This window comes from Pseudophryne corroboree, chromosome 6 (assembly GCF_028390025.1).
Source record: "Pseudophryne corroboree isolate aPseCor3 chromosome 6, aPseCor3.hap2, whole genome shotgun sequence".
NCBI classification, from domain to species: domain Eukaryota; kingdom Metazoa; phylum Chordata; class Amphibia; order Anura; family Myobatrachidae; genus Pseudophryne; species Pseudophryne corroboree.
Genome location: NC_086449.1, coordinates 837,390,093 through 837,414,067, shown reverse-complemented (window position 1 = coordinate 837,414,067; position 23,975 = coordinate 837,390,093). Strand labels below are relative to the sequence as shown.

At 43.1% G+C, this 23,975-nt stretch overlaps 1 protein-coding gene across 2 annotated transcripts in view; it reads left to right on the top strand.

Annotated features, from left to right (window-relative positions):
- The first annotated feature begins 506 nt into the window (after positions 1-506).
- LOC134933870 (solute carrier organic anion transporter family member 1A2-like) overlaps positions 507-23,975 on the top strand; it is a 111,816-nt gene continuing 88,347 nt past the window's right edge. Inside the window, exons 1-2 of one of the 2 annotated variants that reach the window (XM_063929407.1) lie at positions 507-530; positions 8,546-8,641. In XM_063929407.1, the coding sequence (XP_063785477.1) occupies positions 8,585-8,641 (57 nt within the window). In that variant the 5' untranslated portion in view covers positions 507-530; positions 8,546-8,584. Of the gene's footprint in view, positions 531-2,575; positions 2,679-8,545; positions 8,642-23,975 lie in introns of those variants that run through there. The other variant, XM_063929406.1, reaches the window with a different exon arrangement.

Sequence of the window (23,975 nt, the reverse complement as noted above, 5' to 3'; positions counted from 1 at the left end):
TGGCTTACCATTAGATGGAGTCCCTTAATAAATGATATATATTAATAATTACTACTAGTGCATGGATGATAATGTAGCAGAGTAATAGCAGCAATGCACTGTAGAGAATACACCATAGTCCTGTGCAGTATAATGTAACATATGTATAATGTATAATACACTGTAGAGAATACACCATAGTCCTGTGCAGTATAATGTAACATATTGTGACAAGAACACTGGGATAGTGTTTGAAGGCAGGTATGTTTGTCCCAGGTTCTTGTCTTACATGTTTTAGAAAGTGTTAACTTCTAGGAAAAATGCTTTTGGTTTTGTCAGAACCTTTTCAGTTTGCTGGAAAAGCTGGGTATAGGCTCTAAGAGAGAGATAAGGAGAGTTCTAGACATTGGGCCCAGTTCGGGTCTTTGGCCTCACAGAGGGCTAATCAGGGTTTCAGCTGTGTAAGAGTGTTATAGGGCTGCTAGTCTGATTAGTGTGGGCAGACTGCCTGGGAAGGCTGCAGGATCTGTGTGGAAGAGACACGCTTTCTGGTACAAGTGAGCTATACAGTATTTACTGGAGAACTCTTTGTTTTGTTTAGTGACAGTTAGGAATATCCTGTGTTTAGTTAGTGCCGGACAGGCAAGGTATTTTCTTTTGGTGTTTTGTTTTATTTTCTGTTTCAATAAAACTGGCCGGGGCCAGTTGTACCAGAAACTGGACTTGTGTTGTTCCTCAGCTGCTGCGTGCTGCCATATTCCCCAGGAAAAGGCGCCTTGCACCCCTACAGTGTTACAATATGTATAATGTATAATACACTGTAGAGAATGCACCATAGTCCTGTGCAGTATAATGTAACATATGTATAATGTATAATACACTGTAGAGAATGCACCATACTCCTGTGCAGTATAAGGTAACATATGTATAATGTATAATGCACTGTAGAGAATACACCATAGTCCTGTGCAGTATAATGTAACATATGTATAATGTATAATACACTGTAGAGAATACACCATAGTCCTGTGCAGTATAATGTAACATATGTATAATGTACAATGTACTGTAGAGAATACGCCATAGTCCTGTGCAGTATAAGGTAACATATATATAATGTATAATGTACTGTAGAGAGTGCACCATAGTCCTGTGCAGTATAAGGTAACATGTATAATACACTGTAGAGAATGTACCATAGTCATGTGCAGTATAATGTAACATATGTATAATGCACTATAGAGAATACACCATAGTCCTGTGCAGTATAATGTAACATATGTATAATGTATAATACACTGTAGAGAATACACCATAGTCCTGTGCAGTATAAGGTAACATATGTATAATGTACAATACACTGTAGAGAATGCACCATAGTCCTGTGCAGTATAATGTAACATATGTATAATTTATAATGCACTGTAGAGAATACACCATAGTCCTGTGCAGTATAAGGTAACATATGTATAATGTATAATGCACTGTAGAGAATACACCATAGTCCTGTGCAGTATAAGGTAACATATGTATAATGTATAATACACTGTAGAGAATGCACCATAGTCCTGTGCAGTATAATGTAACATATGTATAATGTATAATGCACTGTAGAGAATACACCATAGTCCTGTGCAGTATAATGTAACCTATGTATAATGTATTATGCACTGTAGAGAATACACCATAGGGGGTGATTCCGAGTTGTTCGCTCGCAAGCTGCTTTTAGCAGCATTGCATACGCTAAGCCGCCGCCCTCTGGGAGTGAATCTTAGCTTATCAAAATTGCAAACAAAAGATTAGCAGAATTGCGAATAAACACTTCTTAGCAGTTTCTGAGTAGCTCCTGACTTACTTGGCATCTGCGATCAGTTCAGTCAGTTTCGTTCCTGGTTTGAAGTCACAAACACACCCATCGTTCGCCCAGACACTCCCCCGTTTCTTCAGACACTCCCGCGTTTTTCCCAGAAACTGTAGCGTTTTTTCACACACACCCATAAAACGGACAGTTTCCGCCCAGAAACACCCACTTCCTGTCAATCACATTACGATCACCAGAATGCCGTGAGTAAAATACCTAACTGCATAGCAAATTTACTTGGCGCAGTCGCACTGCGGACATTGCGCATGCGCATTAGCGACTAATCGCTCCGTTGCGGAAAAAAAATAGTGAGCGAACAACTCGGAATGACCACCATAGTCCTGTGCAGTATAATGTAACATATGTATAATGTGTAATGCTCTGTAGAGAATACACCATAGTCTTGTGCAGTATAATGTAACATATGTATAATGTATAATGCACTGTAGAGAATGCACCATAGTCCTGTGCAGTATAATTCCAGTGCACAGTCTAGAATCTGGTCTCTAGAGGAGGGTTTGAGTCCCCCTAGTAGTGGCCAGTCTGATTCTGGGTTGGTGTAACAGAGATACCCCTATACCAGCACCCGGCAGACAAGCAGGGTTACAGGCACGAGCTAAATAAGCACATGATTCCCCCATTGCACGTGGTCCCTGCCAGGCATGGGATTATATAAGGTAATAACCTCTCTACAGCATCAGCTGTTTGGCAACTGCAATAAATATAAAGTCCGAGATTTCTCCCATTTTCAAGTTAATTATCAAAAGCCAGATCAGAGTCCAGCCCCGCTCGTTATCCACACTCTCACCTGGGACCCTGGACTCCGGCGGCTTCCACTGTAAGTAGCAGATTACACCAGATTGTTTTCCGTTTGCGAACTGTTATAATTGGAGAAAATAATATTTTCTATTTTATAATTGTCACAAATCCTGTGGCTATAGTATATCAGTGTCTGATTGGGGGTGTAGAATGTGTTAGAAAATGGGAGTATGCGTGTACTTGCAGCATGTCTCCCCAGCTACAATGAGGGTTAAGTATTACCTCCTTATCAGTAATGTCTCCTAAGACGAGTGATTGTGATGAGATGTAATTAGTGAGGTGAGCCACTAGAGGGCAGTGTGAGAGGATACAAAGGGTGTTATAAACTTTAATATGGGTGCAGATCACATGGAGGAGGGATAGCAGGGGCAGATTTAGGGGTGAGGGCGCCCCCAGGTACAACAGTAATAACCGCCTCCCACCTGCATAATTTGATTATTTTTAGTAATTTGTTATAAGCCCTCATTTGATGACAGCCAATTTGATAGAATAATAAAAAAAGTCACTGACATTTTAATTATGTATACATGTTCAATAAGTGGGGCAGTGTGTGCAGGTCCTACCCGTTTACAATTCATTTAAGATGGCATATGGTCAAGGCCGGATTAAGCCTTGGGGGTGCCAGGGGCACTTAAGACAGGGGAGCCCTGATTTAAGGTGGGGGATGTATAGTATATTGTGCATACCTCCCAACATGTCCCATTCCAATAGGGACAGAACGCTCTCTACCTGGACTTTCCACTTAATATATGATTGGCGTCACAGGTGTACCATGGTATGTCGGCGGCCGGGCTCCCGGCGACCAGCATACCGGCGCCCGACTGCCGGCATACCGACAGCGTGGTGAGCGCAAATGAGCTCCTTGCAGGCTCTCTGCGCTAGCCATGTAGCAGACACGGTGGCGTGCCACGCTATTTATTCTCCCTCCAGGGGGGGTCGTGATTTAGAACGCATAATTCTTTGCTGCGCGTTTGCCAACTTAACTCTTTTCAGTTTTCTAGCGAGAGGCTGATTGCTTCCATCCTCATGTGAAGCTGAACCACTAGCCATGAACATAGGCCAGTGCCTCAGCCGTTCCTTGCCACTCCGTGTCGTAAATGGCATATTGGCAAGTTTACGCTTCTCATCAGACGCTTTTAATTTAGATTTTTAGGTCAATTTACTGAACTTTTGCTTTTTGGATTTTACATGCTCTCTACTATGACATTGGGCATTGGCCTTGGCAGACAACGTTGATGGCATTTCATCGTCTCGGCCATGACTAGTGGCAGCAGCTTCAGCATGAGGTGGAAGTGGATCTTGATCTTTCCCTATTTTTTTAACCTCCACATTTTTGTTCTCCATTTTTTAATGTGTGGAATTATGCCAGTAATATATCTGGAATTAGACGGCAGTAATGTCTGGAATTAGATACCACTAGATAGATACCAGATACCACTGTGACTGGAATGATGATGACCTATACACAGTGACAGGACACTACCACAGCACCCTAAAGCAGCAAGATGCAGCACAAAACAGGCCCATACTTGCCTACCTGACCCTCTCCATGAGGGAGAAATGCTCTGTTCCTGGACTTTCCTGGAAATGTATGATTGCCATCACCTGTGGTGAGCTGGGTAATTGATAAGAAAGGTGTCACCACAGGTGATGGCAATCATACATTACCAGGAAAGTCCAGGGACAGAGCATTTTCTCCCTCATGGAGAGGGTCAGGTAGGCAAGTATGCAATACACTGGACTATTAGTAATGTACTGTAGTATACTGGTCACCACCATGCAGCACAAGACAATGGGGGTAATTCCAAGTTGATCGCAGCAGGAATTTTGTTAGCAGTTGGGCAAAACCATGTGCACTGCAGGGGGGGCAGATATAACATTTGCAGAGAAAGTTAGATTTGGGTGGGTTATATTGTTTCTGTGCAGGGTAAATACTGGCTGCTTTATTTTTACACTGCAAATTAGATTGCAGATTGAACACACCCCACCCAACTCTAACTCTCTCTGAACATGTTATATCTGCCTCCCCTGCAGTGCAAATGGTTTTGCCCAACTGCAAACATATTTGCTGATGATGATACTAGAACTGACACTGAGCAGCAAGATGCAGCACTGGACTATTGTACTGTAGTATACTGGTCACCACAATGCAGCACAAGACAATGAGTAGTGATACTGAGCACTAATGAGGATACTAGAACTGACACTGAGCAGCGAGAACAGCACTGGACTATTGTACTGTAGTATACTGGTCACCACAATGCAGCACAAGACAATGAGCAGTGATACTGAGCACTGATGAGGATACTAGAACTGACACTGGGCAGCGAGATGCAGCACTGGACTATTGTACTGTAGTATACTGGTCACCACAATGCAGCACAAGACAATGAGCAGTGATACTGAGCACTGATGAGGATACTAGAACTGACACTGAGCAGCAAGATGCAGCACTGGACTATTGTACTGTAGTATACTGGTCACCACAATGCAGCACAAGACAATGAGCACTGATACTGAGCACTGATGAGGATAATACTGAGAACTGACACTGAGCAGCGAGATGCAGCACGGGACTATTGTACTGTAGTATACTGGTCACCACAATGCAGCACAAGACAATGAGCAGTGATACTGAGCACTGATGAGGATACTAGAACTGACACTGAGCAGCAAGATGCAGCACTGGACTATTGTACTGTAGTATACTGGTCACCACAATGCAGCACAAGACAATGAGTAGTGATACTGAGCACTGATGAGGATACTAGAACTGACACTGAGCAGCGAGATGCAGCACTGGACTATTGTACTGTAGTATACTGGTCACCACAATGCAGCACAAGACAATAAGCAGTGATACTGAGCACTGATGAGGATACTAGAACTGACACTGAGCAGCAAGATGCAGCACTGGACTATTGTACTGTAGTATACTGGTCACCACAATGCAGCACAAGACAATGAGTAGTGATACTGAGCACTGATGAGGATACTAGAACTGACACTGAGCAGCGAGATGCAGCACTGGACTATTGTACTGTAGTATACTGGTCACCACAATGCAGCACAAGACAATAAGCAGTGATACTGAGCACTGATGAGGATACTAGAACTGACACTGAGCAGCGAGATGCAGCACTGGACTATTGTACTGTAGTATACTGGTCACCACAATGCAGCACAAGACAATGAGTAGTGATACTGAGCACTGATGAGGATACTAGAACTGACACTGAGCAGCGAGATGCAGCACTGGACTATTGTACTGTAGTATACTGGTCACCACAATGCAGCACAAAACAATGAGCAGTGATACTGAGCACTGATGAGGATACTAGAACTGACACTGAGCAGCGAGAACAGCACTGGACTATTGTACTGTAGTACTGGTCACCACAATGCAGCACAAGACAATGAGCAGTGATACTGAGCACTGATGAGGATACTAGAACTGACACTGAGCAGCAAGATGCAGCACTGGACTATTGTACTGTAGTATACTGGTCACCACAATGCAGCACAAGACAATGAGCAGTGATACTGAGCACTGATGAGGATACTAGATCTGACACTGAGCAGCGAGAACAGCACTGGACTATTGTACTGTAGTATACTGGTCACCACAATGCAGCACAAGACAATGAGTAGTGATACTGAGCACTGATGAGGATACTAGAACTGACACTGAGCAGTGAGATGCAGCACTGGACTATTGTACTGTAGTATACTGGTCACCACAATGCAGCATAAGACAATGATCAGTGATACTGAGCACTGATGAGGATACTAGAACTGACACTGAGCAGCAAGATGCAGCACTGGACTATTGTACTGTAGTATCCTGGTCACCACAATGCAGCATAAGACAATGAGCAGTGATACTGAGCACTGATGAGGATACTAGAACTGACACTGGGCAGCGAGAACAGCACTGGACTATTGTACTGTAGTATACTGGTCACCACAATGCAGCACAAGACAATGAGCAGTGATACTGAGCACTGATGAAGATACTAGAACTGACACTGGGCAGCGAGATGCAGCACTGGAATATTGTACTGTAGTATACTGGTCACCACAATGCAGCACAAGACAATGAGTAGTGATACTGAGCACTGATGAGGATACTAGAACTGACACAGGGCAGCGAGAACAGCACTGGACTATTGTACTGTAGTATACTGAGCACCACAATGCAGCACAAGACAATGAGTAGTGATACTGAGCACTGATGAGGATACTAGAACTGACACTGGGCAGGAGAGTCACACTACTAGTATTACTGAGCAGCATAAGCACTGATACTGAGCACTGATATTAAGATTTGCCACTGAGAGAACATGGCCACGTCCTCTCTGTACCCTCTACAATGTACTAGTAAAAATGGCGGCGACGCGCGACTCTTTATATGGAATCTGAATCTCGTGAGAATCCGACAGAGGGATGATGATGTTTTTCCCCGTTCGGGTTTTCCAAGTCAGACAGGAACAACCTAGCCTGCCTCGGACCCGTGTAAACCACGTGGAGTTCGGGGGGGTTCGGTTCTCGGGGAACCGAACCCGCTCATCTCTAGTATGGCGTTATGGAGTGGTACTGTGTACCGGTAAGAAATTGACAGCCGGTACGCAGTACCGCCGGCCATCCACCTTACTTGCAGCCGCTGCTGTGTGTGTGTCAGGGGAGGAGAGTGCAGCATGTGACCCTCCCGCCCCTCAGTGCTCAGTGCGGCAGCGGTGGCGTGTAGGATCTCAGGCCCGCCGCCGGTTCGTGAGCCAATCAGAGCTCACGGACCAGCAGCAGCAGCGGCTCCTGATTGGTTGCCGGACCTGTGAGCTTTGATTGGCTCATGAACCGGCGCCTGGTTTGAGATACACGCTGCCGCCGGACTGAGCACTGAGGGGCAGGAGAGGTGCATGCTGCGTTCTCCTCCCCTGACACAGCAGCCAGAGAAGCAGCAACAGTGAGCAGCACTGTGTGTGTGTGGGGGGCATGTGTGTACCTGACGCTGTGGGGGGCATATGTTTATCTGGCACTGTGGGGGCTTATGTGTATCTGGCACTGTGGGGGTATATGTGTATCTGGCACTATTGGGGCATATATTTATCTGGCACTGTGAGGGTATATGTGTATCTGGCACTATTGGGGCATATATTTATCTGGCACTGTGAGGGTATATGTGTATCTGGCACTGTAGGGGTATATGTGTATCTGGCACTATTGGGGCATATATTTATCTGGCACTGTGAGGGTATATGTGTATATGGCACTGTGAGGGCATATGTTTATCTGGCACTGTGGATGCATATGTTTATCTGGCACTGTGGGGGCATATGTGTATCTGGCACTATTGGGGCATATATTTATCTGGCACTGTGAGAGTATATGTGTATCTGGCACTGTGGGTGTATATGTGTATCTGGCACTATAGGGGCATATATTTATCTGACACTGTGAGGGTATATGTGTATCTGGAACTATTGAGGGCATATGTTTATCTGGCACTGTGGGGGCATATGTGTATCTGGCAGTACTGGGGGCATATGTGTATCTGGCAGTACTGGGGGCATATGTGTATCTGGCAGTACTGGGGGCATATGTGTATCTGGCACTACTGGGGGCATATGTGTATCTGGCACTATTGGGGGCATATGTGTATCCAGCACTGCACTATCGGGGGCATATGTGTATCTGGCACTGCACTATTGGGGTCATATGTGTATCTCGCCCCCATATGTGTATCATGCCCCCTTTTTCATTGGCCACACCCATTTTTTTCCCCGTACACACAGTACCACTAAGACATTTTTTCTACTTGCACAACTGGTTATTATTATCCTGTTGTATTACGCTGCAATTGAGCTGTGTTGTGCGTTTGTTTTGCAGAAGGGAGAATAAAACAGTATTAGTCTGAAGTAAAAGATAATGGTGACACAAACTCCAGTCCCTGCGCAGAAGCGATGCCGCGTCTCCAAACTCCATGTAAGTACCCGGGATACCTGCACAGAGCCTAATCTACGACATAATTTATGTATAATGCTGGTGAGTAACGGTCAGCACATGATTACCTCCACAGAGTGTAATGTGCTACATAATATATGTATAATGCTGGTGAGTAACGGTCAGCACATGATTACCTCCACAGAGTGTAATGTGCTACATAATATATGTATAATGCTGGTGAGTAACGGTCAGCACATGATTACCTCCACAGAGTGTAATGTGCTACATAATATATGTATAATGCTGGTGAGTAACGGTCAGCACATGATTACCTCCACAGAGTGTAATGTGCTACATAATATATGTATAATGCTGGTGAGTAACGGTCAGCACATGATTACCTCCACAGAGTGTAATGTGCTACATAATATATGTATAATGCTGGTGAGTAACGGTCAGCACATGATTACCTCCACAGAGTGTAATGTGCTACATAATATATGTATAATGCTGGTGAGTAACGGTCAGCACATGATTACCTCCACAGAGTCTAATGTGCTACATAATATATGTATAATGCTGGTGAGTAACGGTCAGCGCATGATTACCTCCACAGAGACTAATGTGCTACATAATATATGTATAATGCTGGTGAGTAACGGTCAGCGCATGATTACCTCCACAGAGTCTAATGTGCTACATAATATATGTATAATGCTGGTGAGTAACGGTCAGCACATGATTACCTCCACAGAGTGTAATGTGCTACATAATATATGTATAATGCTGGTGAGTAACGGTCAGCACATGATTACTTCCACAGAGTCTAATGTGCTACATAATATATGTATAATGCTGGTGAGTAACGGTCAGCACATGATTACCTCCACAGAGTGTAATGTGCTACATAATATATGTATAATGCTGGTGAGTAACGGTCAGCGCATGATTACCTCCACAGAGTGTAATGTGCTACATAATATATGTATAATGCTGGTGAGTAACGGTCAGCGCATGATTACCTCCACAGAGTGTAATGTGCTACATAATATATGTATAATGCTGGTGAGTAACGGTCAGCGCATGATTACCTCCACAGAGTGTAATGTGCTACATAATATATGTATAATGCTGGTGATTAACGGTCAGCGCATGATTACCTCCACAGAGTCTAATGTGCTACATTATATATGTATAATGCTGGTGAGTAACGGTCAGCGCATGATTACCTCCACAGAGACTAATGTGCTACATAATATATGTATAATGCTGGTGAGTAACGGTCAGCGCATGATTACCTCCACAGAGACTAATGTGCTACATAATATATGTATAATGCTGGTGAGTAACGGTCAGCACATGATTACCTCCACAGAGTGTAATTGTGCTACATAATATATGTATAATGCTGGTGAGTAACGGTCAGCACATGATTACCTCCACAGAGTGTAATGTGCTACATAATATATGTATAATGCTGGTGAGTAACGGTCAGCACATGATTACCTCCACAGAGTGTAATGTGCTACATAATATATGTATAATGCTGGTAACGGTCAGCGCATGATTACCTCCACAGAGTGTAATGTGCTACATAATATATGTATAATGCTGGTGAGTAACGGTCAGCGCATGATTACCTCCACAGAGTGTAATTGTGCTACATAATATATGTATAATGCTGGTGAGTAACGGTCAGCACATGATTACCTCCACAGAGTGTAATGTGCTACATAATATATGTATAATGCTGGTGAGTAACGGTCAGCGCATGATTACCTCCACAGAGTGTAATGTGCTACATAATATATGTATAATGCTGGTGAGTAACGGTCAGCGCATGATTACCTCCACAGAGTGTAATGTGCTACATAATATATGTATAATGCTGGTGAGTAACGGTCAGCGCATGATTACCTCCACAGAGTGTAATGTGCTACATAATATATGTATAATGCTGGTGATTAACGGTCAGCGCATGATTACCTCCACAGAGTCTAATGTGCTACATTATATATGTATAATGCTGGTGAGTAACGGTCAGCGCATGATTACCTCCACAGAGACTAATGTGCTACATAATATATGTATAATGCTGGTGAGTAACGGTCAGCGCATGATTACCTCCACAGAGACTAATGTGCTACATAATATATGTATAATGCTGGTGAGTAACGGTCAGCGCATGATTACCTCCACAGAGTGTAATGTGCTACATAATACATGTATAATGCTGGTGAGTAACGGTCAACGCATGATTACCCCCACAGAGTGTAATGTGCTACATAATACATGTATAATGCTGGTGAGTAACGGTCAACGCATGATTACCCCCACAGAGTGTAATGTGCTACATAATATATGTATAATGCTGGTGAGTAACGGTCAGCGAATGATTACCTCCACAGAGTGTAATGTGCTACATAATATATGTATAATGCTGGTGAGTAACGGTCAGCGCATGATTACCTCCACAGAGTCTAATGTGCTACATAATATATGTATAATGCTGGTGAGTAACGGTCAGCGCATGATTACCTCCACAGAGTGTAATGTGCTACATAATATATGTATAATGCTGGTGAGTAACGGTCAGCACATGATTACCTCCACAGAGTGTAATGTGCTACATAATATATGTATAATGCTGGTGAGTAACGGTCAGCGCATGATTACCTCCACAGAGTGTAATGTGCTACATAATATATGTATAATGCTGGTGAGTAACGGTCAGCGCATGATTACCTCCACAGAGTGTAATGTGCTACATAATATATGTATAATGCTGGTGAGTAACGGTCAGCGCATGATTACCTCCACAGAGTGTAATGTGCTACATAATATATGTATAATGCTGGTGAGTAACGGTCAGCGCATGATTACCTCCACAGAGTGTAATGTGCTACATAATATATGTATAATGCTGGTGAGTAACGGTCAGCGCATGATTACCTCCACAGAGTGTAATGTGCTACATAATATATGTATAATGCTGGTGAGTAACGGTCAGCGCATGATTACCTCCACAGAGTGTAATGTGCTACATAATAAATGTATAATGCTGGTGAGTAACGGTCAGCGCATGATTACCTCCACAGAGTCTAATGTGCTACATAATATATGTATAATGCTGGTGAGTAACGGTCAGCGCATGATTACCTCCACAGAGTCTAATGTGCTACATAATATATGTATAATGCTGGTGAGTAACGGTCAGCGCATGATTACCTCCACAGAGACTAATGTGCTACATAATATATGTATAATGCTGGTGAGTAACGGTCAGCGCATGATTACCTCCACAGAGTGTAATGTGCTACATAATATATGTATAATGCTGGTGAGTAACGGTCAGCGCATGATTACCTCCACAGAGTGTAATGTGCTACATAATATATGTATAATGCTGGTGAGTAACGGTCAGCACATGATTACCTCCACAGAGTCTAATGTGCTACATAATATATGTATAATGCTGGTGAGTAACGGTCAGCACATGATTACCTCCACAGAGTGTAATGTGCTACATAATAAATGTATAATGCTGGTGAGTAACGGTCAACGCATGATTACCCCCACAGAGTGTAATGTGCTACATAATACATGTATAATGCTGGTGAGTAACGGTCAGCGCATGATTACCTCCACAGAGTGTAATGAGCTACATAATATATGTATAATGCTGGTGAGTAACGGTCAGCGCATGATTACCTCCACAGAGTGTAATGTGCTACATAATATATGTATAATGCTGGTGAGTAACGGTCAGCGCATGATTACCTCCACAGAGTGTAATGTGCTACATAATATATGTATAATGCTGGTGAGTAACGGTCAGCACATGATTACCTCCACAGAGTGTAATGTGCTACATAATATATGTATAATGCTGGTGAGTAACGGTCAGCACATGATTACCTCCACAGAGTGTAATGTGCTACATAATATATGTATAATGCTGGTGAGTAACGGTCAGCGCATGATTACCTCCACAGAGTGTAATGTGCTACATAATATATGTATAATGCTGGTGAGTAACGGTCAGCACATGATTACCTCCACAGAGTGTAATGTGCTACATAATATATGTATAATACTGGTGAGTAACGGTCAGCGCATGATTACCTCCACAGAGTGTAATGTGCTACATAATATATGTATAATGCTGGTGAGTAACGGTCAGCACATGATTACCTCCACAGAGTGTAATGTGCTACATAATATATGTATAATACTGGTGAGTAACGGTCAGCACATGATTACCTCCACAGAGTGTAATGTGCTACATAATATATGTATAATGCTGGTGAGTAACGGTCAGCGCATGATTACCTCCACAGAGTGTAATGTGCTACATAATATATGTATAATGCTGGTGAGTAACGGTCAGCACATGATTACCTCCACAGAGTGTAATGTGCTGGATAATATATGTATAATGCTGGTGAGTAACGGTCAGCACATGATTACCTCCACAGAGTGTAATGTGCTACATAATATATGTATAATGCTGGTGAGTAACGGTCAGTATATGATTACCTCCACAGAGTGTAATGTGCTACATTATATATGTATAATGCTGGTGAGTAACGGTCAGCACATGATTACCTCCACAGAGTGTAATGTGCTACATTATATATGTATAATGCTGGTAACGGTCAGCGCATGATTACCTCCACAGAGTGTAATGTGCTACATAATATATGTATAATGCTGGTGAGTAACGGTCAGCGCATGATTACCTCCACAGAGTGTAATTGTGCTACATAATATATGTATAATGCTGGTGAGTAACGGTCAGCACATGATTACCTCCACAGAGTGTAATGTGCTACATAATATATGTATAATGCTGGTGAGTAACGGTCAGCACATGATTACCTCCACAGAGTGTAATGTGCTACATAATATATGTATAATGCTGGTAACGGTCAGCGCATGATTACCTCCACAGAGTGTAATGTGCTACATAATATATGTATAATGCTGGTGAGTAACGGTCAGCGCATGATTACCTCCACAGAGTGTAATTGTGCTACATAATATATGTATAATGCTGGTGAGTAACGGTCAGCACATGATTACCTCCACAGAGTGTAATGTGCTACATAATATATGTATAATGCTGGTGAGTAACGGTCAGCACATGATTACCTCCACAGAGTGTAATGTGCTACATAATATAAGTATAATGCTGGTGAGTAACGGTCAGCACATGATTACCTCCACAGAGTGTAATGTGCTACATAATATATGTATAATGCTGGTGAGTAACGGTCAGCACATGATTACCTCCACAGAGTGTAATGTGCTACATAATATATGTATAATGCTGGTGAGTAACGGTCAGCACATGATTACCTCCACAGAGTCTAATGTGCAACATATTATATGTATAATGCTGGTGAGTAACGGTCAGCACAAGATTACCTCCACAGAGTCTAATGTGCTACATAATATATGTAGAATGCTGGTGAGTAACGGTCAGCACATGATTACCTCCACAGAGTGTAATGTGCTACATAATATATGTATAATGCTGGTGAGTAACGGTCAGCACATGATTACCTCCACAGAGTGTAATGTGCTATATAATATATGTATAATGCTGGTGAGTAACGGTCAGCACATGATTACCTCCACAGAGTGTAATGTGCTACATAATATATGTATAATGCTGGTGAGTAACGGTCAGCACATGATTACCTCCACAGAGTGTAATGTGCTGGATAATATATGTATAATGCTGGTGAGTAACGGTCAGCACATGATTACCTCCACAGAGTGTAATGTGCTACATAATATACGTATAATGCTGGTGAGTAACGGTCAGCGCATGATTACCTCCACAGAGTGTAATGTGCTACATAATATACGTATAATGCTAGTGAGTAACGGTCAGCACATGATTACCTCCACAGAGTGTAATGTGCTACATAATATATGTATAATGCTGGTGAGTAACGGTCAGCGCATGATTACCTCCACAGAGTGTAATGTGCTACATAATATATGTATAATGCTGGTGAGTAACGGTCAGCGCATGATTACCTCCACAGAGTGTAATGTGCTACATAATATATGTATAATGCTAGTGAGTAACGGTCAGCACATGATTACCTCCACAGAGTGTAATGTGCTACATAATATACGTATAATGCTGGTGAGTAACGGTCAGCGCATGATTACCTCCACAGAGTGTAATGTGCTACATAATATACGTATAATGCTAGTGAGTAACGGTAAGCACATGATTACCTCCACAGAGTGTAATGTGCTACATAATATATGTATAATGCTGGTGAGTAACGGTCAGCGCATGATTACCTCCACAGAGTGTAATGTGCTACATAATATATGTATAATGCTGGTGAGTAACGGTCAGCACATGATTACCTCCACAGAGTGTAATGTGCTACATAATATATGTATAATGCTGGTGAGTAACGGTCAGCGCATGATTACCTCCACAGAGTGTAATGTGCTACATAATATATGTATAATGCTGGTGAGTAACGGTCAGCGCATGATTACCTCCACAGAGTGTAATGTGCTACATAATATAAGTATAATGCTGGTGAGTAACGGTCAGCACATGATTACCTCCACAGAGTGTAATGTGCTACATAATATATGTATAATGCTGGTGAGTAACGGTCAGCACATGATTACCTCCACAGAGTGTAATGTGCTACATAATATATGTATAATGCTGGTGAGTAACGCTCAGCGCATGATTACCTCCACAGAGTGTAATGTGCTACATAATATATGTATAATGCTGGTGAGTAACGGTCAGCACATGATTACCTCCACAGAGTGTAATGTGCTACATAAGGGCCCTCATTCCGAGTTGTTCGCTCGGTATTTTTCATCGCATCGCAGTGAAAATCCGCTTAGTACGCATGCGCAATGTTCGCACTGCGACTGCGCCAAGTAACTTTACTATGAAGAAAGTATTTTTACTCACGGCTTTTTCTTCGCTCCGGCGATCGTAATGTGATTGACAGGAAATGGGTGTTACTGGGCGGATACACGGCGTTTCAGGGGCGTGTGGCTGAAAACGCTACCGTTTCCGGAAAAAACGCAGGAGTGGCCGGGGAAACGGTGGGAGTGCCTGGGCGAACGCTGGGTGTGTTTGTGACGACAACCAGGAACGACAAGCACTGAAATGATCGCACAGGCAGAGTAAGTCTGGAGCTACTCTGAAACTGCTAACTCGTTTGTAATCGCAATATTGCGCGTACGTCGGTCGCAATTTTAAGAAGCTAAGATTCACTCCCAGTAGGCGGCGGCTTAGCGTGTGTAACTCTGCTACATTCGCCTTGCGAGCGAACAACTCGGAATGAGGGCCAATATATGTATAATGCTGGTGAGTAACTGTCAGCGCATGATTACCTCCATAGAGTCTAATGTGCTACATAATATATGTATAATGCTGGTGAGTAACGGTCAGCACATGATTACCTCCACAGAGTGTAATGTGCTACATAATATATGTATAATGCTGGTGAGTAACGGTCAGTATATGATTACCTCCACAGAGTGTAATGTGCTATATAATATATGTATAATGCTGGTGAGTAACGGTCAGCACATGATTACCTCCACAGAGTGTAATGTGCTACATAATATATGTATAATGCTGGTGAGTAACGGTCAGCGCATGATTACCTCCACAGAGTGTAATGTGCTACATAATATATGTATAATGCTGGTGAGTAACGGTCAGCACATGATTACCTCCACAGAGTCTAATGTGCTACATAATATATGTATAATGCTGGTGAGTAACGGTCAGCACATGATTACCTCCACAGAGTGTAATGTGCTACATAATATATGTATAATGCTGGTGAGTAACGGTCAGCGCATGATTACCTCCACAGAGTGTAATGTGCTACATAATATATGTATAATGCTGGTGAGTAACGGTCAGCGCATAATTACCTCCACAGAGTGTAATGTGCTACATAATATATGTATAATGCTGGTGAGTAACGGTCAGCGCATGATTACCTCCACAGAGTGTAATGTGCTACATAATATATGTATAATGCTGGTGAGTAACGGTCAGCGCATGATTACCTCCACAGAGTGTAATGTGCTATATAATATATGTATAATGCTGGTGAGTAACGGTCAGCGCATGATTACCTCCACAGAGTGTAATGTGCTACATAATATATGTATAATGCTGGTGAGTAACGGTCAGCGCATGATTACCTCCACAGAGTCTAATGTGCTACATAATATATGTAGAATGCTGGTGAGTAACGGTCAGCGCATGATTACCTCCACAGAGTGTAATGTGCTACATAATATATGTATAATGCTGGTGAGTAACGGTCAGCGCATGATTACCTCCACAGAGTCTAATGTGCTACATAATATATGTAGAATGCTGGTGAGTAACGGTCAGCGCATGATTACCTCCACAGAGACTAATGTGCTACATAATATATGTATAATGCTGGTGAGTAACGGTCAGCGCATGATTACCTCCACAGAGTGTAATGTGCTACATAATATATGTATAATGCTGGTGAGTAACGGTCAGCACATGATTACCTCCACAGAGTGTAATGTGCTACATTATATATGTATAATGCTGGTAACGGTCAGCGCATGATTACCTCCACAGAGTGTAATGTGCTACATAATATATGTATAATGCTGGTGAGTAACGGTCAGCGCATGATTACCTCCACAGAGTGTAATTGTGCTACATAATATATGTATAATGCTGGTGAGTAACGGTCAGCACATGATTACCTCCACAGAGTGTAATGTGCTACATAATATATGTATAATGCTGGTGAGTAACGGTCAGCACATGATTACCTCCACAGAGTGTAATGTGCTACATAATATATGTATAATGCTGATAACGGTCAGCGCATGATTACCTCCACAGAGTGTAATGTGCTACATAATATATGTATAATGCTGGTGAGTAACGGTCAGCGCATGATTACCTCCACAGAGTGTAATTGTGCTACATAATATATGTATAATGCTGGTGAGTAACGGTCAGCACATGATTACCTCCACAGAGTGTAATGTGCTACATAATATATGTATAATGCTGGTGAGTAACGGTCAGCACATGATTACCTCCACAGAGTGTAATGTGCTACATAATATAAGTATAATGCTGGTGAGTAACGGTCAGCACATGATTACCTCCACAGAGTGTAATGTGCTACATAATATATGTATAATGCTGGTGAGTAACGGTCAGCACATGATTACCTCCACAGAGTGTAATGTGCTACATAATATATGTATAATGCTAGTGAGTAACGGTCAGCACATGATTACCTCCACAGAGTGTAATGTGCTACATAATATACGTATAATGCTGGTGAGTAACGGTCAGCGCATGATTACCTCCACAGAGTGTAATGTGCTACATAATATATGTATAATGCTAGTGAGTAACGGTCAGCACATGATTACCTCCACAGAGTGTAATGTGCTACATAATATATGTATAATGCTGTGAGTAACGGTCAGCGCATGATTACCTCCACAGAGTGTAATGTGCTGGATAATATATGTATAATGCTGGTGAGTAACGGTCAGCGCATGATTACCTCCACAGAGTGTAATGTGCTACATAATATATGTATAATGCTGGTGAGTAACGGTCAGCACATGATTACCTCCACAGTGTCTAATGTGCTACATAATATATGTATAATGCTGGTGAGTAACGGTCAGCGCATGATTACCTCCACAGAGTGTAATGTGCTACATAATATATGTATTATGCTGGTGAGTAACAGTCAGCGCATGATTACCTCCACAGAGTGTAATGTGCTATATAATATATGTATAATGCTGGTGAGTAACGGTCAGCGCATGATTACCTCCACAGAGTGTAATGTGCTACATAATATACGTATAATGCTGGTGAGTAACGGTCAGCGCATGATTACCTCCACAGAGTGTAATGTGCTACATAATATATGTATAATGCTGGTGAGTAACGGTCAGCACATGATTACCTCCACAGAGTCTAATGTGCTACATAATATATGTATAATGCTGGTGAGTAACGGTCAGCGCATGATTACCTCCACAGAGTGTAATGTGCTACATAATATATGTATAATGCTGGTGAGTAACGGTCAGCACATGATTACCTCCACAGAGTGTAATGTGCTACATAATATATGTATAATGCTGGTGAGTAACGGTCAGCACATGATTACCTCCACAGAGACTAATGTGCTACATAATATATGTATAATGCTGGTGAGTAACGGTCAGCACATGATTACCTCCACAGAGTGTAATGTGCTACATAATATATGTATAATGCTAGTGAGTAACGGTCAGCGCATGATTACCTCCACAGAGTGTAATGTGCTATATAATATATGTATAATGCTGGTGAGTAACGGTCAGCACATGATTACCTCCACAGAGACTAATGAGCTACATAATATATGTATAATGCTGGTGAGTAACGGTCAGCACATGATTACCTCCACAGAGTCTAATGTGCTACATAATATATGTATAATGCTAGTGAGTAACGGTCAGCGCATGATTACCTCCACAGAGTGTAATGTGCTATATAATATATGTATAATGCTGGTGAGTAACGGTCAGCACATGATTACCTCCACAGAGTGTAATGTGCTACATAATATACGTATAATGCTGGTGAGTAACGGTCAGCACATGATTACCTCCACAGAGTGTAATGTGCTACATAATATACGTATAATGCTGGCGAGTAACGGTCAGCACATGATTACCTCCACAGAGTGTAATGTGCTACATAATATATGTATAATGCTGGTGAGTAACGGTCAGCACATGATTACCTCCACAGAGTCTAATGTGCTACATAATATATGTATAATGCTAGTGAGTAACGGTCAGCGCATGATTACCTCCACAGAGTGTAATGTGCTATATAATATATGTATAATGCTGGTGAGTAACGGTCAGCACATGATTACCTCCACAGAGTGTAATGTGCTACATAATATACGTATAATGCTGGTGAGTAACGGTCAGCACATGATTACCTCCACAGAGTGTAATGTGCTACATAATATACGTATAATGCTGGCGAGTAACGGTCAGCACATGATTACCTCCACAGAGTGTAATGTGCTACATAATATATGTATAATGCTGGTGAGTAACGGTCAGCACATGATTACCTCCACAGAGTGTAATGTGCTACATAATATATGTATAATGCTGGTTAGTAACGGTCAGCACATGATTACCTCCACAGAGTGTAATGTGCTACATAATATATGTATAATGCTGGTGAGTAACGGTCAGCACATGATTACCTCCACAGAGTGTAATGTGCTACATAATATATGTATAATGCTGGTGAGTAACGGTCAGCACATGATTACCTCCACAGAGTGTAATGTGCTACATAATATATGTATAATGCTGGTGAGTAACGGTCAGCGCATGATTACCTCCACAGAGTGTAATGTGCTACATAATATATGTATAATGCTGGTGAGTAACGGTCAGCACATGATTACCTCCACAGAGTGTAATGTGCTACATAATATATGTATAATGCTGGTGAGTAACGGTCAGCGCATGATTACCTCCACAGAGTGTAATGTGCTACATAATATATGTATAATGCTGGTGAGTAACGGTCAGCGCATGATTACCTCCACAGAGTGTAATGTGCTACATAATATATGTATAATGCTGGTGAGTAACGGTCAGCGCATGATTACCTCCACAGAGTGTAATGTGCTACATAATATATGTATAATGCTGGTGAGTAACGGTCAGCACATGATTACCTCCACAGAGTGTAATGTGCTACATAATATATGTATAATGCTGGTGAGTAACGGTCAGCGCATGATTACCTCCACAGAGTGTAATGTGCTACATAATATATGTATAATGCTGGTGAGTAACGGTCAGCGCATGATTACCTCCACAGAGTGTAATGTGCTACATAATATATGTATAATGCTGGTGAGTAACGGTCAGCGCATGATTACCTCCACAGAGTGTAATGTGCTACATAATATATGTATAATGCTGGTGAGTAACGGTCAGCGCATGATTACCTCCACAGAGTGTAATGTGCTACATAATATATGTATAATGCTAGTGAGTAACGGTCAGCACATGATTACCTCCACAGAGTGTAATGTGCTACATAATATATGTATAATGCTGGTGAGTAACGGTCAGCACATGATTACCTCCACAGAGTGTAATGTGCTACATAATATATGTATAATGCTGGTGAGTAACGGTCAGCGCATGATTACCTCCACAGAGTGTAATGTGCTACATAATATATGTATAATGCTGGTGAGTAACGGTCAGCACATGATTACCTCCACAGAGTGTAATGTGCTACATAATATATGTATAATGCTGGTGAGTAACGGTCAGCACATGATTACCTCCACAGAGTGTAATGTGCTACATAATATATGTATAATGCTGGTGAGTAACGGTCAGCACATGATTACCTCCACAGAGTGTAATGTGCTACATAATATATGTATAATGCTGGTGAGTAACGGTCAGCACATGATTACCTCCACAGAGTGTAATGTGCTACATAATATATGTATAATGCTGGTGAGTAACGGTCAGCACATGATTACCTGAAATCCCCTGGATTTCCCCAAATACCCCCTGATCATCCATAACTCCCCCTGAATACCTTTTAATTGCCCCTGGTTTACCTCTACTTGCTCTGAATTCACCATGACTCCCCCTGAACATCTCTGAATGACCCATGAATTACCCCAGAAGTTGAACCCCCCTGCCTGTGCAGTCATCACTGCCTGAAGCCCCTTACACTAACTCACCCCCAATACAACCCCACATTTTAGCCCTAGTGGCGCATACGGCATTACTGCCAGTAGCGGATCTTGCCATGGGCAAGCAGGACTTTTGCCCGGAGCGCCGCCTTCCGGAGGGCACCGGCACCTTCTGGAGGGCGGCGCACCACGGCAAGATCCGCTGCTGCTGTGGCGCCCCCCGCTGCCGTGTCTCGCTGTCTGTTGTGAAGGGAAACGAGACGCGTCTAGTTTCCCTTCGTGGGCTGCCCGCAGTGAAGGGAAACTAGACGCTATGCGTCTAGTTTCCCTTCCTGGAGAGGACCTTCACTGTAATGATGTGCGGTGCGCGTTGACGTCACCGCGCACCGCACATCCTACAACAGTACAGGGGGCATAACTGACCACGCCCCCTGTATGAAGCCACACCCCCTAATGCCGCCCTGGGCACCAGAAGCCCCGGAACCGGCCCTGATTACTGCTGTCACACACACAGGGAGCGAGACGGGTGTGCGGAGAGAGCTGAGATAATGTGAATGGAATCTGATTGAAGTCCATTTGTGAAGTGCAGTGTTTTATTGTTATACAAATAACTAAATAACTATGACTGCAGATTGTATGACACTACTATATAATAACACCTTGATGGTCTCCCATTACCAACCCCTCAGGACTTTGCTGTTGTGCTATTGTGGATATCTAGGGGCCCATTTATCATTAATCATATTCAAAGTGATCTGGGTGCAGTATTAGTGCCCGGGATCACATTGCAATATGTGCTTACGGGATGTCGTAAGAAGCACCTGCAGGAAGAGGGGCTCTGAAAGGAGCGCGTTCCTGCCGTGGGCTCAGTGACCTGTTGTGGTGCTGCATCCAGGTGGACGCAGTGCGGGCATGTTTTTCCCACATGTGATGTCCTGCGGCCACCCCTAAAATGGTCTAGACACACCTGCGTTGTCTGGACTAACCCCCATAACCCCGCGTTGCCACCCCTCTGACGCTCCCACCACTGTCAATCACTGTCATTCCTTCCGGGGCACACACTGTGAGGTTGCGCAATAGTCCCAAAATTGCCAGTTTGTGATTTTCGGACTATTGCATCTGAAGCTAAATCTGGACCGTTGTCCCCAACAGAAAAAAAAAACCAACATACAGGTATTGTCCACCACAGGAAAAAATAAAAGCACATTGTGTTTTTATTTTTTTTCCTGTGGTGGATAATGTGTTATTATTATTTTTTTTGTGTTGGGGACAATGTCCCGCACACAAAATAAAAAAAATAAAACCACATTGTCCACCATTGGAAAAAACAAAACACATTCGCCGCCACAGGAAAAAAGAAAAATTATTGTCTGCCACAGGAAAAAATTCAAACACGTTGTCCAACACTGGAAAAAAAATAAAACCCCACTTTAGCCCCCACAGGATAAAATAAAAAATAACATTGCCTCAGGAAAAAAATAAAAACACACCGTACAACATTGTAAAAAAAATAAAAACACATTGTCCTCCACTGGCAAAAAATGAAACCACATTCGCCCCCACAGGGACAAATAAAACCACATTATCCACCACAAGAAATAAATAAAAACACATTGTCTGCACTGGAAAAATAAAACCGCATTATCCGCCACAGGAACAAAATAAAACCATATTTGCCCCCACAGGAAGAAACATAAACCACATTGTCCCCCACTGGAAATAAAAAACATGGACTCTCACAAAAAAAAAAAAAAACCCCACATTAATTGTCCCAGCATCACAAAAAACTTACCTGATATGATGCTGAAGATAATGGGGGTCATTCCGACCCGATCGCTCGCTGCAGTTTATCGCAGTGCAGCAATCGGGTCGGATCTGCGCATGCACCCCTGCCGCAGTGCTACGGCGCATGCCAGACGGTCGAGGGCCGTCGTTGCCTAGCGATTGCCTCTGCCTGATTGACAGGCAGAGGCGGTCGCTGGGCGGAAGGGGGCTGGACGGCGTCATTAAGCTGCTGTTTAGAGTGTGTGGTCCGGCCAATGCAGGCATGGCCGGACCGTTGGGGGGTGGGGGGGCGGGCCGTGGCGGCTGCATGACATCACACGCAGCTGCTGCGATCCAGGCAGCGAAGAGGTTCTCCCGGCCAGCTGCAAGAGCTGCGCTGGCCGGGAGTTACTCCTGAAATGCAAAAGCATTGCCGCTGTGCGATGATTTTGCATTTCTGCGGGGGGGGGGGGGGGGGGCACTGACATGCGGGGCGGACTAGCCCTATGCTGGGCGTCCCCCACATGTCTGAGTGCCTGATCGTAGATGTGCTTAATTTAGCACAGCTACGATCAACTCGGAGTGTCCCCCCATGAGCGAGAGGAGCTCTCAGTCTCTCCCTGCCATCAGCTCCTGGCAACAGCGGTAGTAACTGCAGCAAAAGGGCAGAATCCACTGGCAGCAGCATCACTGCAGAGACCCGCTGCTCCATGGTGGAATACCGGATGGCAGCGTGACCTATGATGTCATGTCGCCGCAGGTCGTGACACGGGGATGCATCTGGGAAGTTAGAACTGGCAATGACGCTGGCACTG